The sequence below is a fragment of the Paramisgurnus dabryanus genome, chromosome 4 (assembly GCF_030506205.2).
Source record: "Paramisgurnus dabryanus chromosome 4, PD_genome_1.1, whole genome shotgun sequence".
NCBI lineage: Eukaryota > Metazoa > Chordata > Actinopteri > Cypriniformes > Cobitidae > Paramisgurnus > Paramisgurnus dabryanus.
Genome location: NC_133340.1, coordinates 35,477,393 through 35,491,175, shown reverse-complemented (window position 1 = coordinate 35,491,175; position 13,783 = coordinate 35,477,393). Strand labels below are relative to the sequence as shown.

The 13,783-nt window shown below is 33.9% G+C and overlaps 2 protein-coding genes across 6 annotated transcripts in view; one reads left to right on the top strand and one right to left on the bottom strand.

Moving 5' to 3' along the window:
- Positions 1–609: 609 nt before the first annotated feature.
- snx8b (sorting nexin 8b) lies at positions 610–9,532 on the bottom strand. 4 transcript variants are annotated; one of them, XM_065254376.2, is made up of 12 exons: positions 9,397–9,492; positions 8,994–9,071; positions 8,150–8,298; positions 7,431–7,551; positions 7,196–7,332; positions 6,442–6,522; positions 5,880–6,040; positions 5,540–5,669; positions 5,341–5,409; positions 3,792–3,920; positions 3,034–3,183; positions 610–2,278 (listed from the first exon to the last, which is right to left on the bottom strand). In XM_065254376.2, the coding sequence occupies exons 3-12, from the start codon at positions 8,285–8,287 to the stop codon at positions 2,159–2,161; spliced, it is 1,236 nt and encodes a 411-aa protein (XP_065110448.1). In that variant the 5' UTR covers positions 8,288–8,298; positions 8,994–9,071; positions 9,397–9,492; the 3' UTR covers positions 610–2,158. The 4 variants fall into 4 exon arrangements, with proteins under 4 accessions (XP_065110448.1, XP_065110446.1, XP_065110447.1 ...); XM_065254374.2 differs by lacking the exon at positions 8,994–9,071 and having other exon boundaries at positions 9,397–9,532; XM_065254375.2 differs by lacking the exon at positions 8,994–9,071 and having other exon boundaries at positions 7,431–7,542; positions 9,397–9,532.
- A 2,959-nt stretch (positions 9,533–12,491) lies between these two features.
- The window catches only part of iqce (IQ motif containing E), a 14,015-nt gene continuing 12,723 nt past the window's right edge, over positions 12,492–13,783 (top strand). Inside the window, exons 1-3 of one of the 2 annotated variants that reach the window (XM_065254368.2) lie at positions 12,492–12,959; positions 13,162–13,206; positions 13,389–13,434. In XM_065254368.2, coding sequence (XP_065110440.1) covers positions 12,909–12,959; positions 13,162–13,206; positions 13,389–13,434 — 142 coding nt within the window. In that variant the 5' untranslated portion in view covers positions 12,492–12,908. The remainder of the gene's footprint in view (positions 12,960–13,161; positions 13,207–13,388; positions 13,435–13,783) is intronic. The other variant, XM_065254370.2, reaches the window with a different exon arrangement.

Here is a 13,783-nt window from a genome sequence, read left to right as displayed (position 1 = left end):
AGTTTTTCAGATTGGGCCGTTTTCTGGCTGACATTTCTAAAAGAGGAATTTCTATGAGACTGAGATGTTTAGCATGTCTAGCACTTTTTGTATGTTCGTGAATGTGGGTAGACTACCATTATTCAACAAAGACAAGGTAAAAATGGTTTTTCATTCCCTGTCCCCTTTAAGTAAATCCAGCCTTTATTTTTTTTTCAGTGTACCTTGTAAAGTTCATCGACTTGAAAATATTAGTCGACTCAAAAAAGTTACCTGGTTTTAAAAAATATTGTCTCAACTACAATTTTTTTAAATTAATGCAAATTTTAAGGCAACCAGGAGCAATTTTTTATGGTGTATTGCAACTTAAACTTATATATTTTCTAACTTCGTGAAAGATTTATGGTAAATATTTAAACATTTTCAACTTCAAGTGAGAAAATGTAAGTTGAAAAAAATGTTTACCAAGTGATCCAACTTTTACCTTTTACAGTGTGCAAAAAGGAAAAACTATTGTACATATTGATCTATTGTGGCATAATGTCACATTTTATAGCATTCAAAAAGCCTACCTATCTATTTCATGCATTTTTTTTATTTTAGAAATGTTAATCAATCACATAACATAAAGCAATTAATGAAATTTAAAGTATGTACAAAAATTTTATGTTTTGGTCAATAAATACATTTTTGGTCTAATAAATAGGTTAGATACTACACTATAATACACTAATAGGGGCGGTTTCCTAGTCCCAGACTCATGCATAATTTTTGAGCAGCCTTAATTTAAAAACATCTGGCACTTACACATATCTGAAGACATACTAATGCCAGGTATTCCTGGATTGAACCCTGTCTGGGAAACTGCCCTTAAATGCACAAAACTTGCCCTATGTGCATGAAAAATACCCCATCCTTACACACAGTTCAACTGGATTAAACGATTTTCTGTGCTTGATTCATACCAGAAAATATGTCAAATATCATTGCTATTAAAGTAACTGGGAAATAACTGTTGATAATTTTCCTGTGTGAAAACTAGCCCCTTTCTTGTCTACACATTTGTTGGCTGTTTCTCTGATGCTCTGATTTGTTTTGTACCGGTGAAGTCACATGTTTCATTCATATACTAAAAAAAAAAAACGATGAAACAAATTAAACCAACATTTCAAATGTGTGCCAAAACAGGCCTGTCTCAGTGTATTTGTACTATTTGCCAATCTGTATTTCAAAGGATTTTGTAAATGTGTGACTAAAAATGGATTTGAATTTATTTCAACTTAAACCATAAGATCGACTGTAGAATAAATCATTTGAATGCAAGGACAGACAAACATGGCCATCACCAATGAAATTTTGGACACACCTGTTTTAGAATGTCACAGTAGTCTCACACATAAAAAAATAAAACATAATAATACATCATAGAAATAGCATTCATAACACACCATCCAATTTTTGTGAAGTATCAATTTGCAGAGCATTATAATTATTTGGACATCTACATGATTCCATAGGGTTCTTCATCTTATATACCGTTGATTGTACAGTCTAATAGAAGTAGGTAAAAAAGACTTTCTAAATCTCTCTTTAACACACCGGTGATGGATTAATCTTACACTGTGGGAACTCATTTGAGCTTGAACTGTACCATAAAGGGGGTGGTCCTTTTGGCTCATCATGGAAACCAATTTATCACATATTCTACTCTGAGATATGAACTACTCTAATATGAACTCTTTAGGGGCATACGTGTACTTTCTGAAAGGATATTGCCCCAGGGTCAGCTAGGGACCATTATTGACCATTTTGTCTGACTGGACATTTAAAGGTATATCGTATTTCTGATTGTAAGACTTTTGAAACATGTCCATAATGTGAATGTAATGAACTACAAGTGGTGACTCTGTGTGAAAAGAAGGTTATTCATCCACTAAAATACCCACTGGTTAAAAATCATGTTTGGTTGAGGATAAAGGTCTAGCAGATTGTTTTTATGTTGTGTCTAATGTAATAAAATATAACATTTAGGCCTATGTGTGACATAAATATCCAAATACCTTCAGGAACCACTATTTAGAAAAGTTATTAAGAAAAGTAAATACATTAGAAAATGTACACAAAATGACCAGGTTCACAGTAATTTCAGACAGTAACACGGATCACAGAGATTTTCTGGTTACATGGAGGGAACGACGGCACATGTCTTCAGTTCTGTAGAGGAGTGAGATGAGGCTTCATTAGCGCTGTCAAACAGAGACTTCAGTTTTGGATGAAGGTCACCCCATACGTCACCCATCTATGAACAATAAAGACGGTAGTTAATCAACATGATATTGAAAAATACCAGCAATTGTTCATAATATCCAATGTTCCCCTTTATAATACGACAAAAGTGTATTGATAGTGACATAAATAAGATAAGAAGTGAAAAATTAGCTTTCACAGTGGCGGCTCGTGACTGCTCATCCGAGGGGCGCAAATTCAAAATAAGTGCTTGGAGTGTCATATGTGTTTCTCGTGTTTTTGAAATATGTTTGTTGCATCATGTACATCACGTGTTTTGTAAAAATAAGTGCCTGCTGCACATGCGTCAAAACCATTTATGATCAAAGAGATGCTCACGTTCACAAAATACATGCAAGACTTCATTAACAGTAAATTCTGATAATGCATGAGATTATGCGAGTATCTGGCAAAAGCGAGCGTCTATTTTATCATAAACCATTTAGACACGTCTGCAGCAGGCAATTATGTTGACAAGACATGTGATGCACACAGAATCTCTCGACGCACTGAACACATATTTTGAAATTACGAGCTACATGTTGTGATGAACTTCACATCATGCGCCCCCGAAAAAAGAAGTCACCGGCCGCCACTTTTCTACATAAAATCATCCTATATAATGTAAAGAACATTCAAAGGTCCAAATATAACCTTGGTATCTTTAATATTGACTGAGTAAGGCCATGCCAAAGATTGAAATTAATGTGAAAACGATAATTGAAATCAAACTTTGATGCTCCAAAATCTGTGTAAGTGTTACTGCACCTCTTTGTGTCCTTGTATTTGGGAATGGACGAATGCCCCCAGTATGTTAGTCACAAGGGGCAAATGGGTGAAGACCAGCTGAGTTTCTTGATGTAGACACAGAAGGGAGAAATAGCTCCTCATCTCCATAGTAATAATCGTGTTTTCCTGCTGTATAGGATGATAATACAGCACATATAGAAAGTTAATTACTAATCACATTTCTCTTTATTATTAAAAGGGTTTCTATGCTACCATAGTATATGGTGTTGTTTTAGGTAACAAGACAAGACAGTGATTTAAATAATATACAGTTGGATATGGTGAAAAAAAAACGTAGGTAAAGAAATTAACTTCCATGTCTCCAAATAACTCTTTGATTTAATATCTTAATGAAATTCACAGGAGATCATCTTCTGACAGTAAGAGAAAAAGACCCAAATCACAGATTGCTCGGCCCTCTATATGTAAAGTATTAACCCTGCGTTAGTTTGTGCCCCGCTCACCACTACCGTGGACTTATTGGTAAAACATGCACTACAGTATTTTTTTATTTGGATGCCACTATATTATTTATGCCAGTATATTAACTACACATTATCTTATATCAAATATCCCACGGTACAACCATGATGTTTCAATAACTGAACTTTATTTGTATAAGTATTTGACCCATACATTTATTTGAGCAATTAATGTTATTCATTTAAGTAATGTATAAACAACAATTTAGTGTTAGTTAAGTGTAAGTTGTTGTGTGCTTTGTATGTCTGTGTTACCTGTGTGAGTCGAGACTCTGGTTGCTCAATGCTGTTTTGGTTCTTGAGGTGTTTGGCCACACTGCTGCGTCTTTCAAAAGCCCTTTGATGTTCCAGTAACACACCATTATCATGGCGATCACACAGTTCCTATATACACACAGATAATCAAATATATTTTTATTCAGAATATGTGCTTATGGGCGCTTGTTATTAGAGCAAAATCAGTTTGCAGTTTCAACAAAAAACTTTAAATAACTTGATCATCCTTTCAAACTGCATTTAAACATTGTTAAATGCTACTTTTGACACAAATTGAGATAAGTCCTTTCTTTGACGTCATGGGTCCCTTACGAAAATTAACCAAAAAAACCCCCAAAAACTTTTCGTATAAAAACTAAGAATAAAATATGGTAACCTCTTGATTTGCTCCCTTATTTAATTTGCCCTTGGGTTTGCTGTCCTGTGATCGATCGTTTTGGTGTTCTAGTGACTAGTGTAGTCTTGTCTAGTTTATTGTTAATAATATTGTTTAAAGTCTAGTCTGTTTAGTGTTGTGGTAATCTTGTTTATGTTGTTTGCCGCCTTGTGGGTTTTGTTTTCCTTGTTTCGTCCCTCTAAATAAAGTGTTTCTTGTTACCCCTGAATAGTCTGCACTTGGTATCTGTCCAACCGATTTAAATTTTTTTTTTCAAATACATTTTCAAATAAATTTTCATTCATTTTCAAATAAATTTAAATTTATTTTCAAATAGATTTTCATTTATTTTCAAATAAATTTTCATTTATTTTCAAATAAATTTCCATATTTAAAAAAAATCATTTATTTAAAAAAAAATTCGTTTATTTTCAAAAACAATTTCATTTATTTTCAAATAAATTTTCAAATAAATTTTTCATTTATTTTCATAGATTTTCAAATAAATTTGCATTTATTTTCATAGATTTTCAAATAAATTCTCATTTGTTTTCATGAATTTAAAAAAGTCGTACATTTACATAAATTTTCAAATAATTTTTCATTTATTTTCAATACATTTTCATTTATTTAAAAAAAAATATTTTATTTTCAAATAAATTTTCATTTTTTTTAAATAAATTTTCAAATAAATTTTCATACATTTTTAAATTACATTTTCAAATAAATGTTAATTTATCGGCATACATTTTAATTTGTTTCCATAAATTTTCAAATAAATTTTCATTTATTTTTTATAATTTTTCAAATTAAATTTCATATATTTTCATACATTTACAAATAAATGTTCATTTATTTTCTTTTTCTTCCATTTATTTGCCTTTAAATACACCAGGAGTACAATAAAAAAAAAATGCTGGGTTGTTTCAGTCAATGGTTTGGTAAAAACATTTTTTGGTTAGCTTACAACAGTTGGGTTTGTCCCTATTTCACCCAACCATGTCTTGAAACCCATCTGGGTCAACAGGACAACTGACTGTGGCGCCACCTACTGGTAATCAGATTGATCAACAATCTAGCTCAGTTTTGAACCAGGTAAAAATCAGATGTTACATTAAAGTGGGTTTTCCACCAGTGTAATAAAATACCTACCTTGTACGACTGCAGCTGTTCAAGAAGAAGGTTCAGTTTCTCCACCACTTCATCTTCCTCTCTGCTGCCCTGATGTGCAACATTATTGAGTTTAATTTCTGTTCATCAATAATGACTCTAGTGTCCTTCGTATCCGTGTAGGTTTGATAGCATCGAAGTGCATTATGACTAATGCTTGATAATAGATGCAGTTTAAAACCTGATGTGCTGCTTTGTCTGCAAGAAGGCCAAATTCTCCAGACAGCTCCACGAGTGATTTCCTCTGTGTTAACCATGTTTTCCCCAGGACAGCGCTGGCGGGCAGGTCTGATGTGTCTGATCCAAGTTCACTATAAAGAAATTTATAGTGGTCACGAAGACAATCTTATATTTCATATTACATATCATGCCATTATTGCTTATGGGATGTGACCATGTCCATGAATACAAACGTTTATAAGTAAGCCTTTATAAGTAAGTCAAATGTGAAAGCATGTTTCACCATGATTAAAGGATGAAACCGTATGATATTGATTCTCAATAGTGTCTGAAATGTTCACCTAAGGTCTTTGCCAAACATAAGCAGGTCTGTGGAGTTCTCCCGTGATCGCTGTGCCATCCGCTCCGCTACATCTCTTAGTTTATGGAAACTGCTGTGGATGTTTACAATAACCTCTCGATTGGTGGCAGCCTGCCTATGTATATCCTCCGGTAGGTACACCTATAAAAAGACCTATGCTTAATATTATTTTATTAATAAAATCAAATTTTTGGTTTCCTTTTATGCATTTGGCTAATAATTTTTCAAAGTGACAAACAGTGCATTTAAGCTACATTGTGTTCCCTTGGGATCTTTTGCATTGTTAACATATGATAATGCTCTACAAGTTTAGCTATATGAACACTTATAAAGTATGTAGGTAGCAAGGTTCAAATTCAAATTGTGATTATCATATCATGATATTAAAGAACACCGTTAAGCAACTACTGAATGGTTAAAAATACCATGGTACTGCTTTGATAATGTTATGAACTCTATAAACTACATTTGTTATGTCGGAAGCACAGAGGTTTATAAAATGTAAGCATTTTCCAAAGGTCAATATGTCAGCTTTTACCCACCTTGCCATACAATGTCATTTGTGAAGACAGGAACTCATCGCCTGACTTTTTAAACGCTTCACGCAGCTTGTGTTGAACATCCTGAAACATAGATTTTTTTACAAAGTTAATATTCACAATATCAAACTGACAATATTCTTGTTAATTTCACGTATTTCTGTACTTTGAACCAGGGGCATTGCTAGGGTCAGATGGGATGGGGTGCTGAAAACATGACAAGCAATTTTTTTTATAATGATATCAAGTGTAATATGACCATAACATAACTGAAAACATAGTAAGAAAACTGTTCGCAGTGCAATAAGAAGAGGAAAATATCAAATCAATTTATAATTTTACATTCCAATTATAAATAAAACTTAAATCTAAAATTATATATAATACACAAATCTTTTTATTTTTTTACATTTGATATTTTCCCCTCTAATAGTAAAGCTGTATTAAAGGCGGGGTGCATGATTTCTGACATTTGATATCATCTAAACATACACGCCCCTATACCCCAATAAAATCTGGACCTGCCCCACACATACGCAATCCAGGCAACGGTACTCGGCCCGACTCCCTTTTCCAAAGTGTTTTTCAAAAATCTTTAACCCTTTAACCCCTGGTGCATAACACTATATTCTGCTCTGAAAAATAAAGGTGCTACATGGTGCCCTAAAAGAACCAATTTGATGAAATGGTTTCAAAAAGAAGTGAAAAAGATTATTTTTTTTTTTTAGGTTAATTTATTGTAGTTGTCAGCACTTACCGCACTGCTCTCTGACAGAAAGATGTTGACCAGCTCATCTCCTGCTAAAACTGGATGTCTGATCACTAAGGTCATAAACCTTTGTAAACCCCGACGACGGCTGTCATTAAACTCTCGGTCTGATATTGAGTTTAAAACTGAAGTAATGAGAAAAAAGAGTGTTAGTTATATAACAGCTTTATATATACAGCTTTAAAAACATGCTGGTTTTGTAGACAATTCGTTCAAATCTCACCGCCTTTAAGAATGCGTTTTGGAGGCAGAGGTGGGACAATCCTGTAGATAAACTTCTGCAGTAATAAACTGTGGAACAGCTCGAAATCACTGTACTTGCGGTGAACTGGTACCTGAAAACACTACATACAAAATTTATTTTTTATTGTAATGTATATTAATCTTTGTTAAATAATGCATTTAATTTTATTGGATAACACAAGAAAGAATTATGTTTTAGAAATAAAATGTATGAATTAACTTACATTTTACAATAACATGTATATGTATATGTAACAAGAAAATACATGTAAACATGATGGTTTTATGATTTTTTTTAAGTAGGCTAAGAACAGCATTATAATTAGTAAGGGCTTCCTTAAAGAGATAGTACACCCCAAAATGAAAATTCTGTCATAATTTAGTCACCCCAATGTTTTAACAAACCTGTATTAATTTCTTTGTTTTGCTGAACACAAATAAATAATTTTTGAGCACCATTGACTTCCATAGTAGTATTTTTTCTATAGAAGTCAATGGTGCTTCTGTTTCCTGCTTCCAATCAAATATTTTCTTTTGTGTTCAGCAAAACAAAGAAATTTATACAGGTTTGTAACATCGTGAGAATGGGGAAATGATGACATATTTTTTCATTTTTGAGTGATCTATCCCTTTAAAAGCCTTTTCTGTCCTTTGGAGAGTTTTAACCAAATATGTTTACAGTAGAAAAAATGTATTTACCTTGCTGATAATACGATACTCCACGTGTTTAAGAAAGGGAATTTTTTTCCTCTGTTCTTCTATCTCCACCAGCACGCTATCCCCCAGTTCTTTTAAGGACAGACCGTCCACCAAAGGATTTTGTTGACCCATATGCATCTCTGTCGCACCTGACAAATGTACATTACAATGCCACAGTTATTAAATAGGTGAAGACATGTTGTATCACGAACATCTATACAGATCTGTATAATTTAATACAGTTCTGTGATTTGTGCAATCACATTTTAAATCATTTTGGTTAAACAACTGCAAATTCAATATCCATTTTGTGTTATATAATGAAAAAACATAATGGAGATTTAATATGGTTTAAGGAAAGCGTTTTAATCTTTTGTAGAACAAAGTGACCTATTTCTGATCATATAAGCTATGCTTAAATCAAGTATCCAAATTGACTTTTTGAGTAAACAATGGTATTACTGAATGTTAGTTTTGTATAAGCTGATATGTACATTTAAATGCATACAATTTTCGTATACTGAGTTTGTGATTTAGCATGTAGCATCCTTAAAAAGGCTAAGTTGTTGTGTTTATTAAAATGTGCAATGTAAATAATCACATCAAATCAACATATATGTTGATGTTACATTAACTTAACAAAAAAAGTTATGTCAACTTCTTAGAAGTCAAAGCTTAATTCAAAAGTAGGTTGAATTGACTTGCATAATTAAGTTGTTTATGCATTCTGCATTTTTTACATGTGTATGCATGTTTATATGGGCTTATATGTGTATAAAATGTCAATAAAACAGTCTATATGGAAGCTTTAAGCTCTAGTATAGTATTCTATAGGATTTGTTACCTTGTCAATAGGGCAGTGGGTGATTTCAGGTGATGCTAAAGTTTTGATACTCAAGTATAACACTGACAATAAAATATGCTGGTTTGTAAGAGAAAAATGGGTCAATATAATAACAATTCACATATACAGTAGCCATAACTATTCCAGTGAGAGGAAAAAGTATTACAATATTTAAACATACTTGTTTTGCCTATATAATACATAAAACATGCACAATATACAAAAGTAGGCTGACTTCTTTTATCTGATCTGTTTAGAGCCAATGCAAAACAAATATAAGCCATAATAGATCTCAATCATATATCAATCATGCACAAATTGTGTAGTTCATCTATCAAAAACAAGTTTACTTAAGAATAAAATGTTTGTTAAATCATTTAATAATTGTCTCCTGTTTACTTACCTGAAATACTGATGTGTACGGTATGTTGGCTTTGCTTTCTAGTCCCCAAAAGACCTTTGCTCACACCTAGACTGCCCTCTTCATTCATAATACCTGACTATATCTGTACAACATCAACAGATCAGATAACAATCACTGCTTGCTCTCTCTCTCTCTCTCTCTCTCTCTCTCTCTCTCTCTCTCTCTCTGCCTCTCTCTCTCTCTCTCTCCTCCCTCCCCATTGCATCTCTCAACACACACACACACACACACACACACACACACACACATTCCCATTAATCACTTTAAGAGGATAGGCCCTCTTTAAAAAAAAAACATCACAGTCCCTTAGGAGAGAAGCGGGAATTAAAGCTTATGTAACTGGTTTAAAATAATGAGAGTGTCCAGGCAAAGATTTATGGTATTTGTACAGACTTTAAAGGCTTTGCAACAGAGCTGCATGATAATTAAAGTCAGAGGGTAATTCAGGTCAAATCACTCATATCACTCCTACACAACAGTTACAATATCATTTAGAGAATAGATAGATACTCATTTTAATCATGTTTTAAGGAGTTACAGTTAGCAGGTGGATTTTAATACTGTAATGCAATCTCCAATCCAAATCCATCTATGAGATGTCCATCATCACGTGTGACTAATGTGATGGGACCAAGACAAGGTCATAATCATTGTAGTTTCCTCCCGGTTACCATTACATTTCAAATTATAGTAGTGAAGAAAGATTAAGATTAGCACAGTAATGTTTTTGAAGCATTAAATAAACAGCCTGCCACTGCAGCAATGAAACTTTGTATCACATTTCTGATAAATAATTTGAACTATCAAGTGGAAAACATTATTTGCATATATGCATTTAGCTGACACTTTTATCCAAAGCGACATTCGCACAGATTTAATTTTAGTGGTCATAAAATGTGTTTTTCTATCCTTAAGCAATACATTATATACATTATACACTCTCCTAAAGGATTATTAGGAACACCTGTTCAATTTCTAATTAATGCAATTATCTAATCAACCAATCGCATTGGTTGTTGCTTCAATGCATTTAGGGGTGGTCCTGGTCAAGACATTCTCCTGAACTCCAAACTGAATGTCAGAATGGGTGGATTTAAGCAATTTTGAGCGTGGAATGGTTGTTGGTGCCAGACGGGTCGGTCTGAGTATTTCACAATCTGCTCAGTTACTGGGATTTTCACGCACAACTATTTTAGGGTTTACAAAGAATGGTGTGAAAAGGGAAAAACATCCAGTATGCGGCAGTCCTGTTGGTGAAAATGTCTTGTTGATGCTAGAGGTCAGAGGAGAATGAGCCGACTGATTCAAGCTGATAGAAGAGCAACTTTGATCTGAATAACCACTCGTTACTAACGAGGTATGCAGCAAAGCATTTGTGAAGCCATAACACGCACAACCTTGAGGCGGATAGGCTAGAACAGCAGCAGACCCCACCGGGTACCACTCATCCCTACTACAAATAGGAAAAAGAGGATACAATTTGCACAAGCTCACCAAAATTGTACAGTTGAAGACTGGAAAATGTTGCCTTGTCTGATGAGTCTCGATTTCTGTTGAGACATTCAGATGGTAGAGTCAGAATTTGGCGTAAACAGAATGAGAACATGGATCCATCATGTCTTGTTACCACTGTGCAGGCTGGTGGTGGTGGTGTAATGGTGTGGGGGATGTTTTCTTGGCACACTTTAGGCCCCTTAGTGACAATTCGGCATCGTTTAAATGCCACGGCCTACCTGAGCATTGTTTCTGACCATGTCCATTCCTTTATGACCACCATGTTCCCATCCTCTGATGGCTACTTCTAGCAGGATAATCCACCATGTCACAAAGCTCGAATCATTTCAAATTGGTTTCCTGAACATGACAATGAGTTCACTGTACTATAATGGCCCCCAAAGTTACCAGATCTCAACCCAATAGAGCATCTTTGGGATGAGGTGGAACGGGAGCTTGTGCCCTGGATGTGCATCCCACAAATCTTTATCAACTGCAAGATGCTATCTTATCAATATGGGCCAACATTTCTAAAGAATGCTTTCAGCACCTTGTTGAATCAATGCCACGTAGAATTAAGGCAGTTCTGAAGGCGAGAGAGGGTCAAACACATTCTTAGTATAGTGTTCCTAATAATCCTTTAGGTGAGTGTATATAAGTATACTACTAGAATATAGTATATGGTAGGTAGATTTTGAAATTTTTACAAGTAGAATTACATAAGTGACACAGATTTGTATTAAATTAACCCTATAACGGTCACCCCCTCCTTTTTGAGTGTGGAGTTAAATGTGCACATTCAAATTAATATAACTCAGGCATTATTTGGTCTAAAAGCAATATCGTGATCTCTTTTTAACGTTTTTCAGTTACATTTTTGGAGTTGTGAATATTAAATATATTTTTGCAATTAAAAAAATTAAAGATAATGCAATGAAATATGTATTTTATATTAAAAAACATAAAAATGACAGCCACAAGTCTCATCTAGTTCTGTTAAAATCACATAAAAATTCGGTTTCTGTCACACTTTTAGAGGTTTTACAAACCACGGCCACTAGGTGTCAACAGTTTGCTGCATAATCTTGTCACAAATTAATAAGTTTTACTGTTTGCATTATTAATGCAAAAAGGTTTTGAAATATGAAAACTACATACTTAGAGCTTTCCAATTATATATAGGTTGTCAAGATTTTTAAATATGCATTTATTAGAATTATGAATCCCTCTGGGTTTAGTGACATTTAACATGTATATGATATTAGTGTTATACATTTCATATATACTCCTATCCTATGGGGTCAGTGACTTCAAACATTATATCATTTTTATCCTCAAATGGCCTTGAAATATGAAAACTACATTCTTAGAGCTTTCCAACAATATATAGTTTGTCAAGATTATTCACTTACTGTAAAAAGATATTCCATCAGACTAAGATGTCAGAAAAGTAAGCCAAACATCATGCATTCAGGCTTTCCCTTATGCCGTCCTAGCTTGGAATGCGTCCTACGAAGGCAGCATTTTACAGCGTTAAGACGCAGCCGAAAACTCAGTATGCGCGAGTGTTGCGCAGTGCTGACGCACCCGAACGCATTTAGTGTGCTGTCTGATTGTCATGTTAAAACATTTTCTGTTGCTAGACAACAATAATGCGCATTACGTCCGTACAGCGAAGAAAGACAAGAAACGACGTTGCGCTTTATTGTCGTGTAAACTCTGAAGCGTTATAGCATAATATCGACCTGCGTTTGTGGCTTTTCTTAACGTCGACAAAAAACAGCTGCATCTTGGGAACTTCTTCATACCCTCTTTACATTTTTATTATTTCAGGATACATAAAATACAAACAGAACGATTTCCTTCTGGATAATAATAATAATAATACTCGGACATACTCTACCTCTTTAGCTTATATGAGAAAGTATTATGATTCTGCTGTTGTTGAGACGCACTGTAATAGGTAACAATAAAATAAAAATAGTCAATAGGCTGTAATGTCTTTAGAAGCGGGCGAACTTGTCACTGAAGAGGAAGTAGAGGACCTGGTAAGTACACAAATAAGATTTAAAGTGTGCTAGCATAAATACCGTGGTATACTAAAAGCACCATGGTATTACTACTGGTATCATCACTGTACTTTTTACATAATAGTATCTAACGTTCCTCTGAAATTGTGTTTTCTACAAATGATTGTGGTAGGTATTTGATATTTTAGGTTAATGTTATTGCATTTGTTTTGTTTAAAAGCCAGAGGACATTCAATGTAGCAGCTATGTGTCTGATACTGAAAAGGTGGGATAGGTCTTAAAGTTTAAATTCAATATATTACCTCATTATATATGTTTAAGTGTTTAACCTATTTGTTCTGATGGAGTTGAATTAATTCATTAAAAAGATTTGATTTGGTTGTGCCAGAAAAGCAATGAGTAAACAACTGTAAACTGAAGTGTCTGGTTGTTTGATGTTTTTCTCAGAAATCAAGGAAAAAGAAAGTGTCTGGTAGACCACCTCCATCCCCAAGTAAGTGAGCTAGTATCTTATTTATGTATTTTTTTGTACTGTCTGTGATCTTATTTTAAAATATTTTCCCAGCATGCTACAAATTGAACAGAACCAAGTCCCTGAGTGGCTTTTTTTGCAGCATCTAGTGGTGAGACTGTGATTGCAACTAATGGTTTAAAGGGCTAGTACACCCAAAAATGAAAATAATGTCATTAATGTTGACCCTTCATTGAAAATCTATGCATGGTACATTGTCCATTTCAAGAAAGTCAATAAAAACATCATCAAAGTAGTCCATGTGACATCAGTGGGTCGGTTAGAATGTGTTGAAGCATCAAAAATACATTTTGGTCCAAAAATAACAAAA

Coding starts and splice junctions, on each gene's coding strand:
- snx8b (XM_065254374.2), bottom strand. CDS start 9,484: ATGAATGAAGAGGGCAGTCTAGGTGTGAGCAAAGGTCTTTTGGGGACT. Junction 7,552..8,149: donor AGTATCGTATTATCAGCAAG/GTAAATACATTT, acceptor TTTTGTATGTAG/TGTTTTCAGGTACCAGTTCA. Junction 7,333..7,430: donor AAAACGCATTCTTAAAGGCG/GTGAGATTTGAA, acceptor TCATTACTTCAG/TTTTAAACTCAATATCAGAC.